This window comes from Uranotaenia lowii, chromosome 3, assembly GCF_029784155.1.
Source record: "Uranotaenia lowii strain MFRU-FL chromosome 3, ASM2978415v1, whole genome shotgun sequence".
Classification (NCBI taxonomy): Eukaryota; Metazoa; Arthropoda; class Insecta; order Diptera; family Culicidae; genus Uranotaenia; species Uranotaenia lowii.
The window spans coordinates 150,930,555-150,957,676 of NC_073693.1; the positions used below are offsets into that span (position 1 = coordinate 150,930,555).

General features: G+C 34.6%; 1 protein-coding gene across 19 annotated transcripts in view; it reads left to right on the forward strand.

Annotated features, from left to right (window-relative positions):
- Positions 1-27,122, forward strand: part of LOC129755058 (transient receptor potential cation channel trpm) — a 423,280-nt gene that overhangs the window by 325,104 nt on the left and 71,054 nt on the right. For 15 of the 19 annotated variants that reach the window (XR_008739153.1, XR_008739150.1, XR_008739152.1 and 12 more), the window contains 5 exons: positions 1,302-1,461; positions 3,004-3,140; positions 11,072-11,110; positions 23,996-24,152; positions 24,248-24,395. Coding sequence is in view for 14 of the 19 variants with exons in the window: in XM_055751377.1 (XP_055607352.1) it covers positions 1,302-1,461; positions 3,004-3,140; positions 11,072-11,110; positions 23,996-24,152; positions 24,248-24,395 (641 nt within the window). In the remaining 5 variants the exon portion in view is untranslated. The remainder of the gene's footprint in view (positions 1-1,301; positions 1,462-3,003; positions 3,141-11,071; positions 11,111-23,995; positions 24,153-24,247; positions 24,396-27,122) is intronic. The other 4 variants (XM_055751369.1, XM_055751373.1, XM_055751374.1 and 1 more) reach the window with 1 other exon arrangement.

Here is a 27,122-nt window from a genome sequence, read left to right on the forward strand (position 1 = left end):
AAGATAGAAGATAGAAGATAGAAGATAGAAGATAGAAGATAGAAGATAGAAGATAGAAGATAGAAGATAGAAGATAGAAGATAGAAGATAGAAGATAGAAGATAGAAGATAGAAGATAGAAGATAGAAGATAGAAGATAGAAGATAGAAGATAGAAGATAGAAGATAGAAGATAGAAGATAGAAGATAGAAGATAGAAGATAGAAGATAGAAGATAGAAGATAGAAGATAGAAGATAGAAGATAGAAGATAGAAGATAGAAGATAGAAGATAGAAGATAGAAGATAGAAGATAGAAGATAGAAGATAGAAGATAGAAGATAGAAGATAGAAGATAGAAGATAGAAGATAGAAGATAGAAGATAGAAGATAGAAGATAGAAGATAGAAGATAGAAGATAGAAGATAGAAGATAGAAGATAGAAAATAGAAGATAGAAGATAGAAGATAGAAGATAGAAGATAGAAGATAGAAGATAGAAGATAGAAGATAGAAGATAGAAGATGGAAGATAGAATCTATAATGAATAACGAAAATTGTTTGCCTTATTTTCTACGAAAGGATTTGTTGGTCGAGGACATCATACATAATGTATGTAGATTGTAGATGGCATACAAGCTTAACACCGAAAGTTGACTTTATTTGGCAAAATATTGAATCACGGGACGTTGCCACAGTTCAAATTATTGTAGTCAATTTCCATAACCGATATTCAGTTATCGATAAAATTGTCAAATTTCATTACGTACCTGTTGGTTCCAGGCCATCGATGATTGTATATATTTATTCGAGCAAGTGTCATAAAATTGTGATGCAAAACTGCAATAATGCTATTATGAACGAAACGAAAAGTTGAAGCTCTCCTTTCGGCACAGTTTTGCTCACCTGATGCTGTTTCGAGCTCTTTGTAGCTCAATGAAGGGTGAAGTGAGGTGGCTCTCCTCACGTTCCCCCGATATGATGATAGAATATTTCTGCCAACAACGTGTTTCAGTCACGTGGACTTGTTTTGTGAGTTTTTGAACGATCCCAAATTAAAAACTTTTCCAATATAGGTTAGTTTGACGTCCAATTATAACCAGTTTTTCTCCATTTTATAGACACTTTGAAGCATTTCTGCTGGATTAGAAAGTTTGCTCGAGTTGTGGGGCCAACTAAAAACCCGAAACATACTCAAAGAGAGCTCTTTCGACACACAGGAGAGCTATGGTTTCGTAATTGCTGCAAGCTGTTACTGCTCGATAGATCTTAGTAGTGAATGTTAACCCTGTGTATTTTTTTTGTTCGTTTTTTTTTTCCAATAGGGGTCACGAAACAGGTCGGTGATGCTTTGCTACTGGAAGGACAGCAGCGGTCTGGCCGGGTCGTCAGCATCGGAATCGCGCCCTGGGGAATCGTGGAGCGTAACCATGAGCTGTTGGGCCATAACCGGGACGTTCCCTGCCATAGTATAAGTTCGCCTCGGTAAGTACCGTTAACCTAAATTTATTTGAAAAACTTGAGCGACAGTTCTGATGAGTTTTTCTCCAGTAAGCATCTTGTTAAGCTCAATCGTTCAGCTCAAGGTTTAGCACACTACCAACTTGTTGAAGATTTATGAGAACATAATCATACTATGTAAGCAAAATAATTCACACTATATTTTTAATTTGAAATTCAACTAAACATGTGTAATAAAGATGTTGAGACTTACGGTTTTCAGCAGAGGAAATCTGCCGACCCATCGGCGGAACCAAAACAGTTTGTTTTGGTTCCGCATGCTTTGAGTCAATTCGCAATTGAAACAATAGCGGTGATGATTGATGATGACAGCTGATGATGGTAAACACAACACGGTACAAATGTTTACATCATCACACTGTGAAGCCAAACAACTCAATTTAGGTTCGTGGTAACTCACTAGTGTTGCCAAATATTCTGAGTGGTTGGCTCAGAATATCACACGAAAATGAGGATATCAGTTCAGTGAATAATGTAAATAGCTATCGCTTATGTTATAAGTAGTTATTTTAGGACTTGACGAACAAAACGATTAAAGATTAACTCTATTCCATCACTGAAACCTGCGTTTTGAACAGAAGATAATCGGAAAAAATGATAATAACAATTTGTTAGGCATAAGATTGTAAGAAGGACAATTACTATAAAAGTTGGCTCAGACTATCATCTTGAAATAGGCTAATACTCTTCTAATAGAGTCTGGTTTCGTCCAGATATCTTCTTCTCCTTATAAGAAGATATTTTTTTCAGAGGATTGTTTGCTAGCTTTATGCCCAGTGATATTAAATCGCTCTACTTGAAATTAACCATACCATATCCAACTCAAACATACAAACTTCACAAAATTGAGATAATCTCATTTTGGGGTTGAGCTTCAGGTCAAATCTTAATAATTCACATGATACTGGCTAGCAACGGTTTCTGCTAAATCGTGCGTTTCCCGTTGAAGGGAGCATATTTTATTCATAGTTCTGCATTATTCCGCAAACTCCATTCAACCGTGAGGTGGACTATTAGCGGCCACTTATTCTCACATTATGGCTTTTTTCGTTGGCCTTGGGAAAATAGCGCGTTTAAGTTTGAGTGTTTGGTTTTATCGCACCTTGCTCGACTGATGGAATAACATCATACGATAATTTTGACAATTAAGTATTATGATTTATCAATTGACTGATTTATTTGATTTTCTTACCCATGACGCTGAACTTAATTCATCATTTCTAATACATTTTAGAAGGTATTAATATCAATATCAAAATTATAGTGAAGAAGATAAAACTTCTAATATGAAAATATACATTTCAACAAGTTAAAATTTGATCTATGTGTTTGAATTCGTTTCGTTTGAAATTTTGTTTAAAAAAAGTAAAGCTGCACTCCATTAAGGTTTTCAAAAACAATAGAACTTACTTACTCTGTATTTTAGTACTGTACTCACTAGATAATTCTCCGTCGTTAGTAATTTTGCACTAAACTGCAAACTTTTCCCTCACATGTGTATTTCAGTTCCAAACTAGCTGTACTGAACAATCGTCACGCGTACTTCCTGCTGGTGGACAACGGAAGCCAGGGCCGGTACGGGGCAGAATTGATCCTCCGGAGGAAGCTGGAAAAGTACATATCGAACCAAAAGTTGCAACCCTGTAAGTATCGCCTTCCTGTCTATTTTTTATTATCTGCTCGTTGTAACTTTAGCACGTAGCATATTGGGAAGATAGTAAGGTACTATGGCATCTATATTTCCGGATCGTGGGAGTACGTGATGCAAAAAGCTGCTGCTTTCGCTAGTTGCGTGTTGCAGATAACTACACTTTGCCAAAGGGCAGAGGAAAGCATTTTTTTTTCCTAATTGAAATGTGTGCTGTTCCAATAGAAATAAAAAAAACTTTTTATTGAGCTAGTGTCCCTAAAACGTTAATTTTGAAAAAAAAATTGGTGTTTCTTGATGGCCATAAAACCTCCGATTTAAAACCTTAACCCAAAACCTCTTTCAGTTAATATTGCAAATTTAAGCAGATATAAGCGCTTTTTCCTGTTAGCTAGATCTAAAACATGTGTAGAGAAAGCTTTTACAATTCAAAATAAATTTTGGTTGATTCCGGATTGTTTGAAGAATTTTAAACTAATTTTTTTGCTTAGGATGTGAAATTTTTTTTTGATTATTTGGTATCGAGGATACAATTTGAAGTAGGTATATACATTTTAATCGCTAAATCTTTACTTCTTATATGTATACTATGAAGGTTTATTTGATAATTCTGAAAATTTGTCTGTATTAGGTACTAATCTGGAAATGGATTTCGATGTTTTTTTGTCAGTGGTTTAAAGTTTAAAGTTGAAAACAATCGAAATATATAAAAGCATAAATATAACCTTTTTTAATTTTTGAATTATTTAAAAATTTTCGCCTTTGGTCCGAAACATTGATATTTTAAAAACGAATTATCCTAATGAAGTTTTAACACCATGGAAATAAAGTAAATACAGCCTGATATATTGTTCGAAATATGATAATCTAATCTGTATAGGTAAACAAATCATAGGCATCGCCTAAACGTTGCATTTGTATTGCGGTTTGTTTTTTCGGGTTGTAAAATGTGAATTGCACATAATCGTCATGGTTGGTATGTCGACTACAGTACCTGTTAGATAAAAAAGCGGAAGTTCAAACAAAATATTATAAAATTTAAAAAAATATGCGACTTTTCTATGACTTTAAAAGAATATATTCAAAATTATACAGGATTTCAACTGGAAATTTTTTTTTATTCACCTCTATAGCACCCTCAAATGATCAGCAGGATAAGGATTAAAAATCGAAAATATTTTGGTCCTCTAACAAATTTTGAATTTTGATGTTCGGTTATCGACAAATTTTCTTTAGATTTTTCGGAACAAATGTTTTAATATCGATTGCCAGAAAACTTTTATGAAACTCTTCATTAGATGTTCGGTATTCAAAAACTCGTACTCGAAAACCCGTGCAAATGAATCATTTCCTTACGTTTTTTGCCATTTTAAGTGAAGTGATTCGTAGTGCCCGGCCACAGACACTTTTAGAAATTAATGGAAACTTGCATAAAATAATTCCTTTTACCACATGAATATGTTTTAGATTGGTTTTTTTTTTCTAATATAGTCTTGTGATCATTATATTGATCCTCTTCACATCAGTAGAGGAAACGATATTTACAATTCTTTTTTTTCTCAGGGATAACGAAAATTTATTTTTGAAGCTACTGCTAAAAACGTAAAATGTTAATAGTGGACAAGTTTAATTTATAAATTTTTATTCCAGTTTTAGATTTTTTTTTCTCAAACTGCTTCATCCATGAATATCTATCGCAATTTAATAAGATTCTTATTCTTGTGAATTAAAATCATTCATAACTCTTTTACTTAAATTTGTTTTTGTTTGTTTGATTTGAGTGTCTTTAATTTATAATAGGTGATTTTGCAATAAGATTCAATTTTTCTAAATATCTATTCAAGTCTAAATTAAGATAAACAATTAAATTTACAGCATTTTGAGCTAAGTTAATTGAAAATAATTCAAATTGTAATTAAAAAAAATCGCAGCATAACAGTTTTTGAATTATGCTCAAGTTATAAAATTTTCCCCAAAAAAAAAGACTGGTGCATAAATCTTAATATATCGGAATAAAAGAATCAATTTGACATCTCTTTCCTGCAATATTTTTAATGTTAAAACTCCAATCGTGATGTGGTCTTCGAGCGAAGCATTTTATTTTGTTTGAGCTTAAAGAAAATCAACCATAAAAGGTAATCAACCAAGGAAGGAAAATGTGATTAATGAAAACCAACCTCTTGGATTGATTGGACTAGTATACGAAATTTAAAAAAAAGAAACCGTGAACTTCATCGACTGACCCAAGTTATTAATATAAAATCAGGCGATGAATCTGAAAATAACATTAAAAAAAAATCTCAGTAGAACAGTTTTTAAGTTATGCTCCAATAATTTAATTCTGGAAAAATAAACTAAGTACTTGTACTTATATAACAATATCTCGGACTGCAGACCATAAATCCTAAAGCTCCTTTTTTAGTATTAAAGGTGAATAAACTTGCTATTGATCATCTCAAACATCATTTTTGCGTACGATCAAGAGTGTTATATGATATAAGTGAAGTTGTGATAGAAAAAATAATGAAAAATGCATTTTTTTTTATAGACAATTAAGTTGTATCGACATTTACAGATTCGATGAAAACATGTAAAAAAACTGATTTTATCTGATCTGGTATGATCTGAATTACACATGATAAATTTTAGTCGCTCCCAGCAAAAATTGATTAAAAACTTACCAGAAGGTCACATGGCAAATTTCAAAAAGATATGACGATGGGGAGGGGATGCTTGAGTCTCAAACATGAATAGGATTTTATGGTTTTATACTAGGGAGGAAAAAAAATGGTTTTTTATTAATAACTTTTTTCTTCACTAGTCTATTTTTTTTTATGATTGATTTTCTTAAATCCTAAGTTGACAAAAATATTTCAGACGACGACTGCAACACGATTGGACTAAAAACAAAAAAGTTTTTTTGGGCAGACCTGCGGGATGGTTTAGGAAAACACCTCTGATCTTGATCGCGACCAATTTATTTTCCTATTAGTCATAATTACAATTTTTCCCTCCAAAACATTTAAGATGGTTACAAAACAGAAACAATGACGAACTGGCAACATTTAGAATTAAAATTATGGCAAATGTTAAAGGAGTTTGTGAAAACAAATCTTCAGAGTGGCCAATATGAACGAGATTCATCAAAGTTATTTAAGTTCAAAGATTATATTTTAGTTCTAAATGTTCTGGTTCTGGAATTTGGCATGTGATCTACTAGTTAGCTAATAATAAACTTTGACTTGGGGCAAGTGAGGTTTAACATGTTTAATTCTTCCTGTATTAAGATTTGTACACTGCGATTCGTTAAACTATAAAAAAAAATCCAAAAATTACTGTTTTGGTAAAGAAAGCATAATTCCTTGAATTTTCATCCGATTTTGAATTACGAAATATGATTTTAAATTTCAATGCAAGATTTCAACCACCAGTTAAGCAAAATAATAAAGATATATCCTTCTGAAATCAATAAATTTATCTTTTGTTATTTTCTGTAAAATATTTAATCAATGAAATAAAGTTGAAATACGATACGATGAAGTTTTATACCTGGAGCTCAAAATTACCCGTGGAATTTAGCTTCGTAAACGATATGATTAAGTTTGTATCTGAAAAGTTCTATATTTGAAAGCCTTGAATTCTAATATTCTACCGACTTTTTAAAACAGCTCTCAGGTCATTAGTAAACACTATCATTATTACTTAATTTGTGTACATTTTTGGAACCACTGCATACAAGTAGATCAGTCAAATTAATGATAATGAACTAGAAAAAAAAACCGTTATAATGAAAACTTTTAAATCTTAAAATCTTCAAAAATATACATATTAACAAAATAATATCTTATTTAATATAGAGTACAGCGCTGCTTCAATATTCAAAAATAATCTCCTTAAATTTTATAAATTCTTCCAATTCTGTATTCCTTTTTATACTTTCCACTTAATTAGAAAAAATCGAACTAAAATTCAATGTGGCGTTTAACGAACCTCCCACCGAACTGGTTCTGCTTGAAGATCCCGTGCTGCTCAAAGCAAACACTTGCGGCAAAACCGCGATATGCAATAACCCACAACGCATCCGCAATACGCGTCGCGCCCCAGAAAATTCATGCATGAGTAGGGCGATTTGCCAATCGTTGCACAGGATGACTGAAATTGTCAATATTTCAGGCGTCTTTCAAATTTTTCCCAAAAATAATATTGAATCATGTTTTTTGGTATGTTTACTGATAAAATGAGGCTTAGTACAACATTTTCTGCTGTAAATTAGGCATATAACGATAGTTTTATTTTTTTTTTGTTTTTTTCGCGCGGCTTTTGTTAAATTGTTAACCAAAACCTGAAAGTTCCTTAAACGGCAAATAAGGTTTCACGTCAAAACAAAACATTTTTCGTATCGGTTTTCATTATGAATCGTTTGTTGGACTTTTTTCAAATCATGATTTCTAGAGAGAAAAAAATTACGATCCCTCTAGAACTAGAGAAAATAACGGATTTTACAACAATTGGTACGCCTTATCTTCTCTTGTCCGAATATTGTACATCAATTTAATCTCTAGCTGCCTACATAGCTATTTATTACGCTCGATAAGATGCAATAATTAACTTATTACATGCTACTGATAAAACTCGGATTGTCTAATAGGGATCAATATAAAACGTATCGCGTCTAGGGGGGAGGGGTCGAAAGAAAGGTGGATTGTAACTATTTGTTGATTTAAATTAAAAATCTCATACGATTTAGGTGTGAGTGGGATTGAAAATTTTCGAAAAATACGTCACGTATTATTTGACATGTTTCCCTTTTTCTGCTAAAGTGGAAAACTACGTTTAAGAAGTGATTTCGTATTTTCGGTGCTCTGGTCAACTATTTTTCACTAATAATTTTCATATTGTTTTCACGTAATGTATGTTGATTTTCAATAACTGAACTTTAATTTAAAGACACTTTAAATATGATTTAAAAAATTGTTGATATTTGAAGCCTTTAGTGCCTTCCTTTTTATACAAATTCTATTATTCTGAAATTAATTATGACCAAAAACTCTTCATAGTTAAAAAAAAATATATTTTTCTTATCGTCCAATCTTCAAATGGAAGTATTGATTTTATTAAACTACTCGAAGAACTTAATAGTAGCCTTAAGGCAGTTAAACTGCCTTGGTTATGGGGAACTACTTTTATATCAGATTTATTTTGAAGATGATGGGGTATTTTATCAGAAGTTCAAATCTGTCGTCGGGTTAGACTTACTACTCAAAAACACAGACATAATTTCGTGAAACTGAATTTGATCAAAACAGCCAAATCAACAAATCATCAAATCAGCTGAAATTATATTGGGAAACATTAAATGTGATGTGAATGTTACATGAAGATTGATGAAATGCTACAGGAGTAACATTCATTACAAATTTTACCATTTTCACGTAAAAAAATTCAATCAATTAAACTTTTCTTATTCAAAACTGCATATCTTGGGCATAAGCAGTGGAATGATTTGAAGCTTTGGGCTTTGCATTCTTAAGCTTTTAATTGATATTCAGTATGTTAAAAAAATCAACTTCCAAGTAAGACAAAATGCTATTATTTAAAAAAAAAAGACATCTTCTTCATAGGGGTAAAGGGGGGCAAAACAGATCTTGTCCAATTATCTTTTCATCAGCAAATGGTCCATTTAAAATATTGAGCGTTTAAAAAAACCTATAAGTTCGTTTGCAATGATTTAAAATGTTATGTTGGAAGGTCAGATAAAGAAATAGCTGATTACTGGGTAAACAAGGTCAAATAAAACTCTGATCAGATGGGTGAATTTTTGAGAAAATTTCACGTAAGGTAGGTACTATTCCAGGCTCTGAAACTCTTGGCTTCGATTTTTTTTGGATTTATGGGTCCAAATTTTCCCAGTGGGCATCGAACGTTTCATATGGACGACCTCCTTCAAAAGGGACCATTCCAAAATGGATTGGTTCTCATAAATAGCCTCCGTTTTAAATATGAGCCTTTGAAAGACTTTAAAGATGTGCAACTATTGGAAAAAAATTTGATAACATTGTAAACGACATCAAATTTGAATGTACAACTATTGGACAAAAACAGCCTGTTTTTAATTATTTTTTAAATTTCGATGCCACTTTTTTCGAGCATTTTATCTTATGGATCTTGTTGATCAAGCCTATATGAGTACCATCGATAAAAAAATGAGCGAATTCGATTAAAAGAACCGGATTACTGCATAAAAAAACAAAATCATGTGCTTAGCTGTTCAACGATTGGCAAATCACCCTACTATCAAGGAAGAATGATCGGCATTTTTTCGACATTTTCGAAATAAAAAGCGTTTTTTTCATTTTCTTTAGCTTCTCTGTCAATCTAACCTTTTTGATGGACTCATTTCCAATTTTAAAAAATCTAGGACTAAAATTAAAATCGTCAAGAACGCAAAAATGAATTGAAAATACAATAATTTCAATATTTCAGGTTTTTTAGATTAAATTAAAATTATGCTTGGATTGAATTTAATCTAAGAAAAACAAAATTTCTTCAAATTATTTTTTTTTACAAGAAAAAATCTGATTCATACAACTTACAATCACCGGTGATGTATCGAAATTTTCATCCGTTCATTGACCATGCCCTCTTTTCACCTGGTTTACAAAACCTTCACAGGATTGCAAACATTGCTCCTTATCGTTACACGAACACTGTCCATACATATAGATATGTCAATGCAATAAAACCTGTCTGACGGTCATGGTCCGTTCTTTATAGGTTACAGTAAAGGACATGCAAATATTTTTGTCATTTTTTAACGAATCATGTAATTCAATGAACGGTTTAGATCGGTTAAGAGTTGACTTTTTTGCATGAAAGATGTCTTATCCTAAATTAAAATTTCGTTTTCATCGTCTTTGTGAAGTGACTTCCAGGAGCTCTCTACAAAACTTGAACCCGTTATCTTTGGGACCATATTGAATGCCTCCACACTATTTTAAGGTCGGCACTTGTGGCAGTGATGGATTGCCACTTTCCATATTCAATACAAAAAGGAGCTTTTCTGCCGGGGTACAATTTTTCCAATCAACGAAGCACAAATAAATCAATCATCACGTAATTACAAAAGCAAACATCGGATGAGCGGGAAAACTTTTCCAACCGTTGGGTGCCTCGCTTAGTCTATAGAGTTTTACCTTGTACGAATATCCTCTAGAGGCCATCGCTGATGATGGTATTCGCTGTTATCGGCAGCTTCCACGACTTCATAACGAGCGAAGCAAAAAGGACTTTTTTCTGTTTTCATTTGCTCTATGCTACTGTATGAAACCCTCAAGCTTTGCCTTAAAGTTGAAGGATTGAAAACAGTGTTGTTATTGGAGATTTCAATTAAAGCTTTCGAACCTGATAAATTAACAAAATTAGTCAGCAGCATCAGCTGGCCGACTTCAGATTAAAATAAATCAAAAAATAGTTCAAAACAGTTTAGCACGATTTTGAAATATGAATCATTCACTGATGACGATCTCCAAATACCGGCGACAAAATACATCAATCTCAATCAGCTGTTGCCCAGGCGCAAATGTTCATCAAAGAGGTGCTAAAATGAACAAGCTTTCAATGTCAGGTGCGTCTTATCATCCATCCTTTGGATGACTGATTTGTCATGGGGCAACAAAGTTGAAAACTTGTACCAAAACTAAAGGAGTTTAAGCTACGAAAAACAACAATGATGGACTTTTTATAAATATTGTGAGACTACGAGATCTTTTTTAATAAAATTTTGGTACAATGAAAATTTTTGGTTGAAATGCTTCGAAAACAAAATAAAAACGAGCACAATTCCTTCAAGAATAAACAACTGAATAATTTCTTTTAATCATCGTCCAACGAATTTTCTCTCCTCATGTCTTGCGCGCAAAATAAAAGATAAAGCACTTTCGGTTTTAATGAATTTCCATTATAAAGGTAAATACGCCGTCGTTATGTCTCCAGAGTGCTTTTGTTGGGCACTTGGATGGCAGCCATAAACAAGTGTTGTGTTATTTGCATCCCACTTCCTGCATCCTGATTCCATTTCCTCCTTTGTAGCACTGTTCTCCATACTGTACCCGTACCAAATAGGCAATGTTGTAAATTTACTGGCTTGTTCACAACCTCTCGAAGCAATTTGCAGTTTCTGTTCAATGTATTCACCTTTCTTTCAGTTCCTATCTGGAACAAAATGATTTTTGAACTTCTACTTTTTGATAAAATTTTTGAAGAAGTTCCGTAAGTTTGAATTATAATTGTTGAATCTGTTATCATACTGATCACACTTGATTGGAACCTTATCGTACCCAAGTAACCATAAGCACTAAAACATAAAGCATTTTTAGCCACTTCCATTTAAAAAAAAACCAAAGAAAAACCATTCACGGGATTGGAAATGAAAAAAAATATAATATTCTAAATTAGAATAACACATCTGATCTACTATCATCACTATGCAATGTAAATGTAAATGTAAATGTTACCTCTCTTTTCGTCTTTCTACAGAAACTTAGATTATGTTGCTTATTTCACAATGATTGGGCGTGAATGAAAACAAAAACCTTAAAGAAACGTAAACTTGTATGTATTTACTTTGTTAACCTGAAAGTTGATGAAAAATTGGAACACATGAAAATTTTGGTCTTAGGATTGTACATTTTAATAAATTTGATAGTGCAAGCTTGTTTGGTAGGGGTTGACGAAATCGCATGCTTCGTAACTTTCACTATGAGCTTCACAGATAGAAGAAAAACCTAAAAGTCACAAGCATAAAATTAACTACTGCACAACGTCATAGAAATTATCAGACCGAACCGCCGAAATATAAACTATCAAAAATTTCAAATTATGTATGAATGAGTCAAAGTAAAAATCACTCTACACCGTGTTTGAAGTTCAGGTCATCGAATAAATCATTTTTACCGGAAAAAACTCAAATAAATAGCAAATGCTACCTGTGTCAATTATCATCTAGTACAACCATAGTTAATATGTCGTGCAGTTCAGGTTTCGAAAAGAGAAAACTTCAACCTACTAGAAAAAAATTACTTTCTGGAATGGTAAACCTTTGAATCATATTCTTTGTTAATTTTTACAGCCGTGTCATCGCAAATCTTGAATACTCTAACGTCATCTTACAGTTCTCCACCAATCATTAAAGGAATATGGTTTGAAAACACGGGCTGCGGGAGTCTTATGTCACGGTTTGGCAGTGTTCCAAAGTAACCATTAATGCCGTCTGGAGAGTGTGAGCTGAATACGCTACTATAAAATTCGGAAAACAAATCAGCAGAATCCTTAACGCTTTCTGATGTCCGTTCTTGAAACGTTACAGATGAAGAAATAGAGTTTCCGAGTCGGCGCCTATTGATATATTTCCAGAAAGAAGTAGACTTGTTTCACGTTGCGTTCGATGTTCAAAATTCTGATCAAAGGCAGCGTTTTGCATTGCCGAGTATTATGTCTCTTTATCTAGAGATGAATAATTTGCTTTGGTTAGTCTTGTCTAGAAAATATTGTTTGCGGACTTTACGAACAACGTTACGACTTCTTCGAACTACAGAGCAGGCTTCCCAAAAGTACTGCATTGCGATGACAGCTTTTTCTTCGCCGAACAAACTGTCTCGGTTTGCCTTTCCACTCGGTTCGCTGCTGTACCGTCGGCGACGAATAAAAACGCTTCGGCTACGTCGCACACGTTCGGGAACGAAGATTGTATCTGAACAATCGGCTAAAGCTTGCGCTGCCGAAAGTGTTGTGCTTTAAGCTGTAGCGAACCGAACCGACAGTTCGATTTTCATTCTTTCATGCCTCCTGTTTCGCAAATAATTTCATCCTAACTGTCGGCTGTAGGGCGTGACAGTTTTGCGCAGGACTGTCGCGGGCGACTGTCATGCCCATACCGTTTCCATGCCCGGTCGTATGCTGCTGATGCTGCTGCTCGATTCGAATAGACCGAACGAGCAATCTATTCCAACCGAGCAGCAGCATACGACCGAGGCGTAACGCGATGTGTGGTTTCGGTGAAGGTTATGCGAAAATTGTTATAGTAATTACCTTCGATAAAAAAAAACCTTAAAAAGACATGAATTCAATCGTACAATTTAATACTTTTTTATTATTTTATTTTTATTTTTTATTCAGAATCATAGCCTTAGAAATATTTCACTCACGGGAGAAGTGGGTTGGGATAGAACACATTTTTTGTGTCGATTCTCTAGAATTTGTTTGAATATAAGAAAAAATGAAAAAAATTGAGAAAACGAATTGTTAAAAACGAATATAAAAGGCAAGTGATGGGAACCATGAAACATAAATTAAATAATCGTAGAAATAATCATTTTGGGGTGAAAATCTCGAAGTGAGTTCTTGTATTGAATCTCAATCTGAAATTTGAACCTGAAACATAAATCTAAGCCTGATACCTTCAACTAGAAATCTGAATGAAGAATTTTAATGCGAATCTGAATATAAAACCCTTCTCTGAAATCTTAATCTGAAACCTGATCTCAAAATTAGAACCTGGAATCTCAATATTAAATTTGAATAAGAATCTGAAATCTCAATCTTAAATTTGAATCTGAAATATAAATCTCCAATTTGAAACTGAAATCTGAATCTGAAATCAGAATTTGAAATTTGAATCTGAATCTGAGATCCGAATCTGAAATTGGAACATGAAATCTGAATCTGAAATTCGAATCTTACATCTAAATACGAAATCTGAATCTAAAATCTGAATCTGAAATCTGACTCTGAAATCTGATTCTAAAATCTGAATCTGAAATCTGAATCTGAAATCTGAATCTGAAATCTGATTCTGAAATCTGAATCTGAAATCTGAATCTGAAATCTGAATCTGAAATCTGAATCTGAAATCTGAATCTGAAATCTGAATCTGAAATCTGAAATGTGAATCTGAAATTCGAAACTGAAACTTTAATCTGAAATCTGAATCTGAAATCTGAATCTGAATCTGAAATCTGAATCTGAAATCTGAATCTGAAATCTGAATCTTAAATCTGAATCTGAAAACTGAATCTGAAATCAGAATCTGAAAACAGAATCTGAAATCTGAATCTGAAATCCTCATCTGAAATCTTAATCTGAAATCTGTATCTGAAATCTGAATCTGGAATCTGAATCTGAAATCTGAAATCTGAATCTGAAATCTGAATCTGAAATCTGAATCTGAAATCTGAATCTGAAATCTGAATTTGAAATCTGAATCTGAAATCAGAATCTGAAATCAGAATCTGAAATCTGAATCTGAAATCAGAATTTGAAAACAGAATCTGAAATCTGAATCTGAAATCCTATTCTGAAATCTTAATCTGAAATCTGTATCTGAAATCTGAATCTGGAATCTGAATCTGAAATCTGAATCTGAAATTTGAATCTATAATTTGAATCTGAAATCTGAATCTAAAATTTCAATCTTAAATCTAAATTTAAAATCTGAATTTGTTTCTGATTCTAAAATCTGAAATCTGAATCTGAAATCCGTTTCTAAAATCTGAGTCTTAAATCTGAATCTGAAATCTGAATCTCATATTTGATCCCTAAATTTAAATCTGAAATCTGAGTCTGCAAAGCTGAATCTGAAATTTAAATCCTAAACTTGAATCTGAAATCCAAATTGGAATCTAAAATCTTGATCTGAAGTATGAATCTGAAATCCGAATTTTTATCTGAAATCTGAAATCGCATATTTCAATTTGAAATCTAAAATCTTGAACTTGAATTCATAAACGACATCCAATATCAGGCTGGAAAACAACACGCATCAATGCGTGTCGACCAACTAATAACGTAAGGATAGCCAGCCGCAGTAGCTAGCTTGAGCTTCAAGCAGAAGTTCGTTAATTCTAAATTAAATCGACCCGAGCGTGAGCCGATGATGATCCAATGCGAATCTCGGCTACAGTCGGACGTTATTAGCAGTACTGTCATGCGAAGTTTAACGCATTGAAAACTGTCACGAAGATTTCCCCAAAACTGTCACGGAGCTTCAAAGGCTATTATATCCACGAGCAAACTTTCGCATGAGGTAAACCAAGGCGTCGTTGTACATCGCACGAATGCGCCTTTTAAAACTGTCGGGGAAGAAATATTCGGAAAGCTTTCACCGAAGTGGATGTGCGACGTTCGCAAGAATACTGTCGTTCGGCAGTACTTTTCGGATGCCTGCTACAGAGTTTCACCAAGGCAGATTATAAGTCTTCTGTCGGTGCAATTGTCTGGAAGGTTCCTGATTCCTGATCTGCCCCACAACTTGTTAAAAATGATCACATCTGGGAAATTGCGACCGAAACTACGTCGATGTTGTTATTGACTGCAATTAATACACCTCCTCTATTGTGAGGTGTGTCGTAGACCGGATTTAAATTAAAATACGTCTGACTTGTAGACAACAAGAATGGAAAGTGAGATTTTATTTAACAGCTAAGTTTACAGACTGCTATGATGAGTCGTCGTCTTCTTTGCTTACAATAGTTCTCCTCGACTGAGAAATCTTGGCAGCTTCACGGAACCTTGCAAGTTTCACCCGTTGTAGCGGCTTGGTCATCATGTCCGCAACCATCGTATCCGTAATAGATAATTTGGACTGATGACTTCTTCTTCTTTGAGTTGACGAGCGTAGTGTTGACCAAGTTTCTTAATGTAGCTCTTCTGACACAGCGAAATGTGGGTTTCGCCGCGATGCCCAGGAAAAAATTTGATGTCCCCGAGCGTTGAAATGATGGTCCAATCCTTCGATGATAGATTTGTAGTCCTCTTCGCATTCACAGGCTATCACAAAATCATAGACATAAAGAGCAATGTAAGCAATCTTATTCTTGAAATGCTTCACATATAAGCAGCAATCGTTGGTTGACGGCTTGAATCCCATAGTCTTCAGCACACCGTCGAGCTTTTGATTCGAACTTGTTTAAGACCGTATAAACCTTTCCGCAAACGACATACTAGTCCCGGATCCGCCGATAATCCCGGAGGCAAACGCATGTGCACCGTTTCTTCCAAGTCGTCATTCAATTATGCTGTCTTGATGTCAGCATGCTTGATTAATATTTTCTTTTGATGGGCCACAGAGAGAAGTGTTCGGAAAATGACTTGCTTGACCACCGGCGCAAACACCTCATCGTAGTCGACACCATACTTCTGTGAAAAACCTTGGGCGACTAGGCGCACCTTGTGCCGAATAACAACTCCATTTTCGTCCACTTTCTTTTTGAAAATCCAGCGGCACCCGATAGTTTTCTTTCCGGCTGGCAGCTTAGTTAACTCCCAAACATTGGGTTCTTCCATCGACTCCAGCTCTTCCTGCATGGCCTTCCTCCACAATTTGACGTCTGAACTTGCCACTGCTTCTTGGTATGTGCGTTGCTCATCCGATATCTGTTGTACCAGCTTGCAACAACCGTAACGGTCGGGTGGAATGCCCTTCGTCGATCGCTGCGAACGCCTCAAAGGTTCAGCTTCGGATGGACATTTTTCTGGCTCCTCCTCAATCGAACACTCTTTCTGCAACGTTTGCAACTCGATGTCGGAAATAGGATCCTCGTACAAGCTAGTATCAGAGTAACTCTCGAAATCGTCACTAAGATTTTCTCCGTAGGAATCCGGCCAAATAACTTTGTGCTGCTCTTCCTGTTCCAGCGTGGGAGCTTGAGTCTGTTTAACAGTCGTTGGTAAGTAAAACAGACCTTCATCACAACTGCTTTCGTCCTTCGAGTTCACGTTATCTTCTGGATCAGCTTGTAAAAAACGTGCATCCCGACTGATGGTAACCTTTTTCGTCCTTTCATCCAAGAATCGCCATGCCTTGTGGTGAAGAGAGTATCCAACAAATGTGAGTTTGACCGACTTGGCTTCCAATTTTGACCTCTTGGCATCAGGAACGAAAACGTAAGCTCGAGATCCAAAGACACGCATCATGTCCGGCTTGACACCATGTCAAATTTCAAACGGTGTTTTGGAACTGTCATGTTTTGCAAAAAACACGCCGTGTTGACTGCTTCGCCTCAATAGCGGTGATCCATTTTTACTTCCAGTAACATGCAGCGGGCCATCTCCATTAACGATCGATTTTTGCTTTCTGCTACCCCGTTCTGCTGTGGGGAGTAGCTCGCAATAAATTGTTGTCGAACACCTTCACTCTTCAGATACTTCACCAATTCTGCACCCTGGTACTCTCCACTTTGGTCTGACCTTAATATCTTTGGCGGCCGGCCAAACTGGGTCTTCATCCGCTTCACAAAATCGTCGATCACTTCTGATGTGTCCGATTGTCTTCGCAATAAGTAGACCGTCGTATACCGGCTGTAGTCGTCTATAAGTGTTAGGAAATAAAGACGACCACCCGGAGTAACTGTTCGCATCGGCCCACAGAGATCGCTGTGAACCAAATCCAACACTGCTGTCGATTTTCGTTGAGAATCCTTGGAAAACGGTAGACGTGCAAATTTCCCTTGTAGACACGCTTCGCACGATATCTCCGCTTTGCACTTCCGAATCTTGATTCCAGTTGCCAACTTTTTCGACTCGATCTCTTGGACGGCTTGCAAATCTCGATGTCCCAGTTTTCGGTACCAGTCATGAATGCAATCCTTTTCACGACAGTCAGCTTGCACCAAATTCGCAGACTCGGCCACACTTAAATGAAAGAGGCCTTTCTTCCATATAGCTGCCGCAGCAATCCTATTTTTTACCTTTTTCAACCAGCTTTCCGACTGACACAAGGTTAAAGTCCAAATCCGGGATATAAAGGACATTGTTCAACACGATTGTCTTCGGTGTCACATCTTTGCCATAGCATGAAATCCGGCAACTTCCAATTCCTTGAACTTGAGCCTTCTTCCCACCCGCAACTGTCACAAATCTCGGGGTATTCGATTGTGGTTTGTCCAGGGATATAAAATTCTTCCGATCAGCACACATGTGGGAACTGGCTCCTGAATCCACAATCCAGCATACTTTGGAGTCTTCCCACGTACCGAAAACAAACTGCTCGTCAGAGTAAGCAAATCTCACCTTCGCTTGATGCCTAGCAACCTACCTCGAACTTGTGTTTGGTTGCCTTGGAGAGTTTTCTTCCTTGACCTTTCGCCATTTTTCACAGTAACGCTTTTTGTGGCCAGCATTACCGCAAAGATGACAAATGATGGCTTGTTTGGCAGCAATTTTATCTTTCACGAGTGCCAAAGTAAGTTCTTCATCCGTCCGGTTTTCAGTGTTCCCTCCAGCACTGTCTTCATGCGACTATGACGTGGTCATGTTCATTCGTCTTGGTGAGCAAACCGTCTGCATTCTGGTATTGTGAATTTTGATAAAAAATTTAGAAACGTCGCTGGTGAACTGGCAACAAAACACAGATTTGTGACAATCTGGTACTTCACTTTTTTTATCGGAAGTCTTTCGGAAGTTGGAAGTCCAGACTTCCGAAGTTAAATTTAGTGCTGGCGCGTACAACGTAAGTTTAGCGTTCGGTTTTTTGTGGAGAGTTGCTAACGAGCAGATGCATCATAAGAAGCTAATTCTAGGAGAAGTTGAGTAGCAGTTATAGGAATTTCAGAGTGCAGTTGAATATATATCATCTTAGATAAACCCAACTGATACGGACAAATACCAGTGTTTTTCCCAGTGACGCTTAAGATGCACAGATAAAATTGCAGTAAATGGACCTCGCAGATGACCCAATCCTTGGATTGAGATTAAGAGTGGTACAGACGTTTATCGGAAGAGCTCGTAACTCATTTCGAACTTTTTGAAGAATACTCTCATGAACTTCAGATTTTGGAGATTCTTTCAAGGAGTTGATGAGCGTGTTGTTGGAAAAATTAGTAGACACCACAGCATTAGAAAAGCGTGCTTTGGCAACCATAACTTTATAGCTGTTGCACATCCCTACCAAATGCCTATTTCTACAAGCTCTGCTCGAGAGTTGTCATGAAGCCCAGCGCATTTTGAACAGACTACAGAAGAACAAAAAACAACACACTTCACAAATTTGTCGTCGAAGGTGATAGCAAATATAGGAGGTAAAACAAATATACCTCACTGTTAGTCTTTTCCATGCATCTCATCAAACACACGCATGTCAGCACCACCTACTGACGAAAGTTCCTACTAAATTCACTGATAGTATCACCACCATCAGCCGCAACAGCATCACCTGAAAGTCAGAAATCCACCAGAAGTGGTTCAGATAGTCGATGTTTATACATGATAGTTGGAACTTTCTCCACATGATAGCGTGCTTGAAGGTGTCGCCTTGTTTTTCGAAGAAGGATATTGGTTTTATAACTATATTTGGTGATAGCACACTTTTCACAAAGATTTGTCATTTTTTTTTTTTCTAATAAAATAGGTAAAACACATATAAAGCGGCCCACCACACTCCCCCACACCTAAAAGCTCATATGAGCCCCCTGGTAATGGACGCTTTCTGTTCTCAGCATGTCTGGCAGCAAACAAAAAAAAAACAAAAACGCGAGCAAAATTTATTCATGCTGAGAACTTTAACAAAAATGTTTTTTTTACTTAATGCGAGGGAATGAAGCTAGACAAGTAAACTAAACTAAACTAAGAATGAATCTCAGTGGAAAGAGTATTCCTTTGAAGAGATCCATTTTTTACAAATAATTAATACAAAAGAAACAAATTAAAAATTAATTGAAAAAGCTAATATACTAACTAGGAAAAAATATTTACAAAAAAAATGTTAACGTTACTTTAGAAAAAAAAATTAGTTAAAATATATGTGTAACAAAAAATAAAAAATTAAAAAATACTGGCATGATGATAAGGTTTACGACTGAAGTTCTTTGAGGTGACGTATCACTTTCGATTTGAAAATGTTGCGGTTGTTAGCATTTTTGACAACTTCTGGAAGGCAATTGTAAGAAGCAGGTCCAATGTAAGAAATTCTGCGTTGACCAAAAGATGTTAAGCAACGGCTTCGTGGTCATTGTGAGAAAGTAGAACTTGTGAAGTTTCTAGTTAACAAACCTGCCGTTCAGATGGCGCTGATTTGTGTTAGTGTAGTATCTGCTAACGGTCGAAAAATGACTTGCACTCTGGGCCACTACAACCCAAAACAAAGTTGTTATGCCTCAAAATCAGATGAAACTGGTTCCCGGCTATTTTAAGCTAGACAAGGTTTTCCTAAACATGAGAATCAACGTCATTTTTGAAACCTAATATGGGGCATGTCATGCGGCAGGGATTTTTATTTTTGGGTCTGACATGAACGATGCACCCGAAAGGAAACCCAGGCTGCAATCGTTACTGAATTGGCTATCCAATGGATAGTATCTACGGCTACAATTGATGTGCAGATCAGCCAGATTCGTCATGTGGAAAACTTCCGGCGAGTGATACGGAACTCCCGTTTTAGTAGGTTTTGAATGGCACACCAGATCGCCATCCGCTTCTTCCGGATTCTCAATTATTTTTCTTCCTTCGAGAAGAAATACAAACCAAGAACGTTTTCTGGAAAATTATGAATTAATTAAGCAACATAAAATGCTTTTAACTTAAAAGTATATTACCAGACATTGTTATCGGTACGGCATACTTTTCTTGGTAACAAAACTAAAAAAAGCCAGCTGAACCTGATTTTGCTGCCCTGGCAAAATCGGGTTTGAGTTGTTTTGATTCTGAATATGATGTTGTTGTTGTTGGTGGGCGTAGGACGTTGTTTGTTAACGGTGTACAATAACACAAGGTGGTATATTCCCAATAATGACGTCATTGCTATCCATCTAGTGAGCCTCGGTGTATGCAGCATTGTCTTAAGCGCGCAAAGTTTATTGCCTTGCACTATGTTCGAAGATAGCAACGACGTCACTTGTTTGTATTCAAGCGAGTTGTTTACTTGTTTGGTCGGCTGTATTCCATTTCCATTTATTCCATGTATAAACGAATGCTCGAACCACGACCACAACCCCAGTCATAAGAATCTTCAGAATCGACCGTTTTCAGTTGATCAACTCATGTCCTTTTTATTTCTTCGACATTTTTCATAATTTAGGGTCGTTGAAGAGGGTCGTTGAATAGCCCAAAATAAGGGGTAGCTCCAAAGTTTTTGGGTAGTTTAGCACTTTCGGTACAAAATCGACTCCGATTGCCTTAAACAACCCTATCATCTTCATGGAGAAGTGGCAGGATGCAAATCCAACGAGAAGAGCTTCAGACCATGCATCGTGAGCTATGAGGAAAGGAAGGAGCCGCTTCTGGTGGCACTCACGCTCTTTTTTTGAACTCAAAATTAAGTTCGACCGAGGTTCAAAATATAGTTCGATTCTATGAACTTAAAGTTAAGTTCTCTTTTTCCTGCTTGCGATGGTTCGTAACGGAATTCAAACTGCGAACTCAAAAACTAATCCCATTCGTGCCATTTTTGCCGAGCCGCAGTTCGGGTAGCTACGATCAAAGGCATAAAAAAAGTTCAGATTGGAATTAGGTTGTCGAACTTAGTTTTGAGTTTGCTTGTCAAAACTTAGTTTTGCGATTGCCCAGTCAAACTCAAAGTTGAGGGCTGCCACTGAAGTGCTGTTTCAACCGTGGTCAAATCATAGTTCGCTTGTATAATTAAAGATGAGTTCCATTTTTCCTCCTTGCGATGGTTCAAAACGGAGTTCGAACTGCGAACTAAAACTAATCCCATTTTTCCTTCGGCAAAGGAGCAAAACTTAGATCGATCTAATGAACTTGAAATTGAACCCTCTTTGTGTATGTTAAACTGAAAGCACTTAGCGAGTTCGGCAGCCGAACTGCATTTTGAGTAGCTACGAATAAAGGCATGAAGAAAGTTCAAATTGCAGTTTGGCTGTCGAACTTAGTATGCCAGTTAGAACTTAGTTTTTGCGGTTGTCCAGTTGAACTCAAAGTTGAGGGCTGTTTTATGCCAAAACAACTTAATTTTGAGTTTAAAAAAAGGACCGTGCTCTTTCAGATACACTTGCCCATTCGTTATGTTATCGGTGACGAATAGAGTGCTGCACCTGTGAAAATAGTATGCTAGTTCAGACACTTGTTGGCTGATTTCTAGAACTTCTACGCTCTGAGGACCTTGAATATCATCAAATTTATTCTTGGCCATCGCGCAGCGAATTCCGGTAATCTGATTAAAACTTACTATTCTATACGTCTTACCACGCATTATTGTGGCTTATATTTACCAAATTTAGATTGCACAGTAGACTAAGCCGATTTGAGCTCATTTTTTGAATTTCTCAAACCCTGGGGTCTAAAAAGCTTCGTCTTGGTTTAAAACTCTTCCATGATTTTTTGCAGGATTTAAAGTAACGTTTACAAGAGTAAATTAGAACTTGTATGTTTTACTGGGAAATTTGAATATTTTGTACTGCAAAATCAACATCATTTTTATTTCTTCTGTGAAACGGAGCCCTCTCATAGTACTTGTGCTAATTTATAAATTTTTTAAGAAAAATCTCACTGAACAACTTTGTTCAGGATCATAACTTCGTATCTTATTAGACAAAAAAGTTATTGATGATGAATGGGGGCATGTCGTTTGGCACTTATTAATAATAAATTGAATTGACATCACTGCAGGATGCCTAGCGAGGTATATCATGACAAGTTTTCATGTAATACTTCGCGAAACACCAGCAGTGATGTCAATTGAATTTAATGTTTTGCAATGCCAAAAGACATATCCTGCTAAATAGCTATTAACTTTTTTGCCTAATAAGAAGTCACGGTGTTCATTAAAGTTGTTTAGCGGAAAATTTCCTTTAAATTTTTTAAATTCCTGCACCAAAAAAGTGACCTCCGATCCACAGAACCAAAAAAGAATGTTGATTTTTCTGTACAAAATATTCAGTTGTCCCTTATAAACCTGAAAAATAAATTTACTCAAGTAAACGTTACAAAAACTCTGAAAAATATCATGCATGAGATTTGAACCAAGACTCAGTCTATTGCACAGCTTCCTCGCCCCATGCCCAGGAAGACTTCCTTGGCATAGGAGTTCAATCATTCTTGATGAGATAATGACACTTCTTGTTAGTTTTTGATCATTAGTAAAGTTTAAAGACACAAAGGAGTTTCCCATCGTGAATCAATTCGATGTTTGAATAATAAGTTTTCGTTCATAAGACCGTAAAAACTACCTTCATATAATATCTACAAAATCCTATCAATTTAAAACAACATTGAAGTAATTTTATTGATAATTGTCTAAAAACAGTATTTTGTGAATTGTTAGAAAATTCTTATTCATTGATGGTGCATCTCCTGTTATTGTTCTAGGTTGTTGTTTTTAGGGTTAATGCTAGATTTGAAATTTAGAAAAATGATTATTATTGGCAAAAAATTGTTATGAGAAATTCTTAAAACAATAAACAGAGATTAAGTATTGAGTATGTGTGGATAGCTTGAATGATTGTTAACTTCCCCAGTACCACACACTCGTGGTTCTTCCCCAGTACCACACACTCGTGGTTGAAGCAGCGAAACAAAACCTGTAGCTCTATCAAACTTAGCAACGATTCTATGTAGTTACCTTCCAGCTAGCTTTCAGCATCTTGAACTGTAAAACCCATCCTATGTAGCAGCACTCTGAAACAAGAATCTTCGTGGATCATTTTATTTTTTACGATTACTGTTGTGTATTAAGTTCGCTTTCATCGTTTCCTTCATAGGATGTTTTTTCCGTTTTAAAGCAAATGTTTAATTTTATATTTTTCTGTTTTTTCTTCTTTTTCTCCCTAACATGATTGAATCTTACCCCTTTCAACTTCCCATTGAAATAAAAAAAATCCATACAAATAAAAATCCGAACAACTCTAGTTACGCACTCGAGCACACCCGTAGTCTGCTTGGTAATCGAGGGTGGCACAAACACCATCCGGGCAGTGCTAGAATACGTCACCGATAGTCCACCGGTTCCGGTAGTGGTTTGCGATGGTTCCGGTCGGGCGGCCGATCTGATCGCCTTTGTACATAAGTAACTTTCCCGATTCAGACGTCTCCCGGCGGATGACGATTGACTAATATTTGATTTTCTTCTTTGCAAACAACCTCGCCTCTTCCTCCGGGCAGATACGCGACCGATTCGGGGGAACAAGTTGTGCTGGAATCGATGCACGACTATCTCATCGGGACGATTCAGAAAACGTTCGAAGTAGGAACGGAACAGGCGGAACAACTCTACCAGGAGCTGCTGCAGTGTACCAAGAATAAAAATTTGGTGAGTATGGGCAATGACACCAATTTTGCAAAAGTTTTCAATTTTCCAGAAGGATTTCTATGGCTGCAAAAATGGTAATCTAATATTTTTAAACCTATACCCATTTTCAAACAAATGAAAATTACTCGGAGATTAAAAAGCGATAAAAGTTTTTTGTATTCACCCTCGAAAACTGAATAAAAAACGAAAATATTTGTCGCAACTTCCAATTTTTCTTTTTTTTCTGTTTAATCCCACTTCAATTTAATCAAAATTGACAATATCGTTAATTTTGTTAATTTCTTAAATTTTGTCAATTTTGCAATTTAAGGAAATCTTGATAGTTTTTAAATATTTATAATTATTTTCTTCAAATTTTTGACTTTTTTCAACATTAGAAATTGTGTCGATTTTGTCAATTTTGTCAATTTTGTCAATTTTGTCAATTTTGTCAATTTTGTCAATTTGGTCAATTTTGTCAATTTTGTCAATTTTGTCAATTTTGTCAATTTTGTCAATTTTGTCAATTTTGTCAATTTTGTCAATTTTGTCAATTTTGTCAATTTTGTCAATTTTGTCAATTTTGTCAATTTTGTCAATTTTGTCAATTTTGTCAATTTTGTCAATTTTGTCAATTTTGTCAATTTTGTCAATTTTGTCAATTTTGTCAATTTTGTCAATTTTGTCAATTTTGTCAATTTTGTCAATTTTGTCAATTTTGTCAATTTTGTCAATTTTGTCAATTTTGTCAATTTTGTCAATTTTGTCAATTTTGTCAATTTTGTCAATTTTGTCAATTTTGTCAATTTTGTCAATTTTGTCCATTTTGTCCATTTTGTCCATTTTGTCAATTTTGTCAATTTTGTCAATCTTATCATTTTTGTCAATTTTGTCAATTTTGTCAATTTTGTCAATTTTGTCAATTTTGTCAATTTTGTCAATTTTGTCATTTTTGTCAATTTTGTCAATTTTGTCAATTTTGTCAATTTTGTCAATTTTGTCAATTTTGTCAATTTTGTCAATTTTGTCAATTTTGTCAATTTTGTCAATTTTGTCAATTTTGTCAATTTTGTCAATTTTGTCAATTTTGTCAATTTTGTCAATTTTGTCAATTTGGTCAATTTTGTCAATTTTGTCAATTTTGTCAATTTTGTCAATTTTGTCAATTTTGTCAATTTTGTCAATTTTGTCAATTTTGTCAATTTTGTCAATTTTGTCAATTTTGTCAATTTTGTCAATTTTGTCAATTTTGTCAATTTTGTCAATTTTGTCAATTTTGTCAATTTTGTCAATTTTGTCAATTTTGTCAATTTTGTCAATTTTGTCAATTTTGTCAATTTTGTCAATTTTGTCAATTTTGTCAATTTTGTCAATTTTGTCAATTTTGTCAATTTTGTCAATTTTGTCAATTTTGTCAATTTTGTCAATTTTGTCAATTTTGTCAATTTTGTCAATTTTGTCAATTTTGTCAATTTTGTCAATTTTGTCAATTTTGTCAATTTTGTCAATTTTGTCAATTTTGTCAATTTTGTCAATTTTGTCAATTTTGTCAATTTTGTCAATTTTGTCAATTTTGTCAATTTTGTCAATTTTGTCAATTTTGCTCATTTTGTCAATTTTGTCAATACTGTCAATTTTGTCAATTTTGTCAATTTTGTCAATTTTGCCAATTTTGTCAATTTTGTCAATTTTGTCAATTTTGTCAATTTTGTCAATTTTGTCAATTTTGTCAATTTTGTCAATTTTGTCAATTTTGTCAATTTTGTCAATTTTGTCAATTTTGTCAATTTTGTCAATTTTGTCAATTTTGTCAATTTTGTCAATTTTGTCAATTTTGTCAATTTTGTCAATTTTGTCAATTTTGTCAATTTTGTCAATTTTGTCAATTTTGTCAATTTTGTCAATTTTGTCAATTTTGTCAATTTTGTCAATTTTGTCAATTTTGTCAATTTTGTCAATTTTGTCAATTTTGTCAATTTTGTCAATTTTGTCAATTTTGTCAATTTTGTCAATTTTGTCAATTGTGTCAATTTCGTCAATTTTGTCAATTTTGTCAATTTTGTCAATTTTGTCAATTTTGTCAATTTTGTCAATTTTGTCAATTTTGTCAATTTTGTCAATTTTGTCAATTTTGTCAATTTTGTCATTTTTGTCATTTTTGTCATTTTTGTCATTTTTGTCATTTTTGTCATTTTTGTCATTTTTGTCATTTTTGTCATTTTTGTCGTTTTTGTCATTTTTGTCATTTTTGTCATTTTTGTCATTTTTGTCATTTTTGTCAATTTTGTCATTTTTGTCATTTTTGTCATTTTTGTCATTTTTGTCATTTTTGTCATTTTTGTCATTTTTGTCATTTTTGTCATTTTTGTCATTTTTGTCATTTTTGTCATTTTTGTCATTTTTGTCATTTTTGTCATTTTTGTCATTTTTGTCATTTTTGTCAATTTTGTCATTTTTGTCATTTTTGTCATTTTTGTCATTTTTGTCATTTTTGTCATTTTTGTCATTTTTGTCATTTTTGTCATTTTTGTCATTTTTGTCATTTTTGTCATTTTTGTCATTTTTGTCATTTTTGTCATTTTTGTCATTTTTGTCATTTTTGTCATTTTTGTCGTTTTTGTCATTTTTGTCATTTTTGTCATTTTTGTCATTTTTGTCATTTTTGTCATTTTTGTCATTTTTGTCATTTTTGTCATTTTTGTCATTTTTGTCATTTTTGTCATTTTTGTCATTTTTGTCATTTTTGTC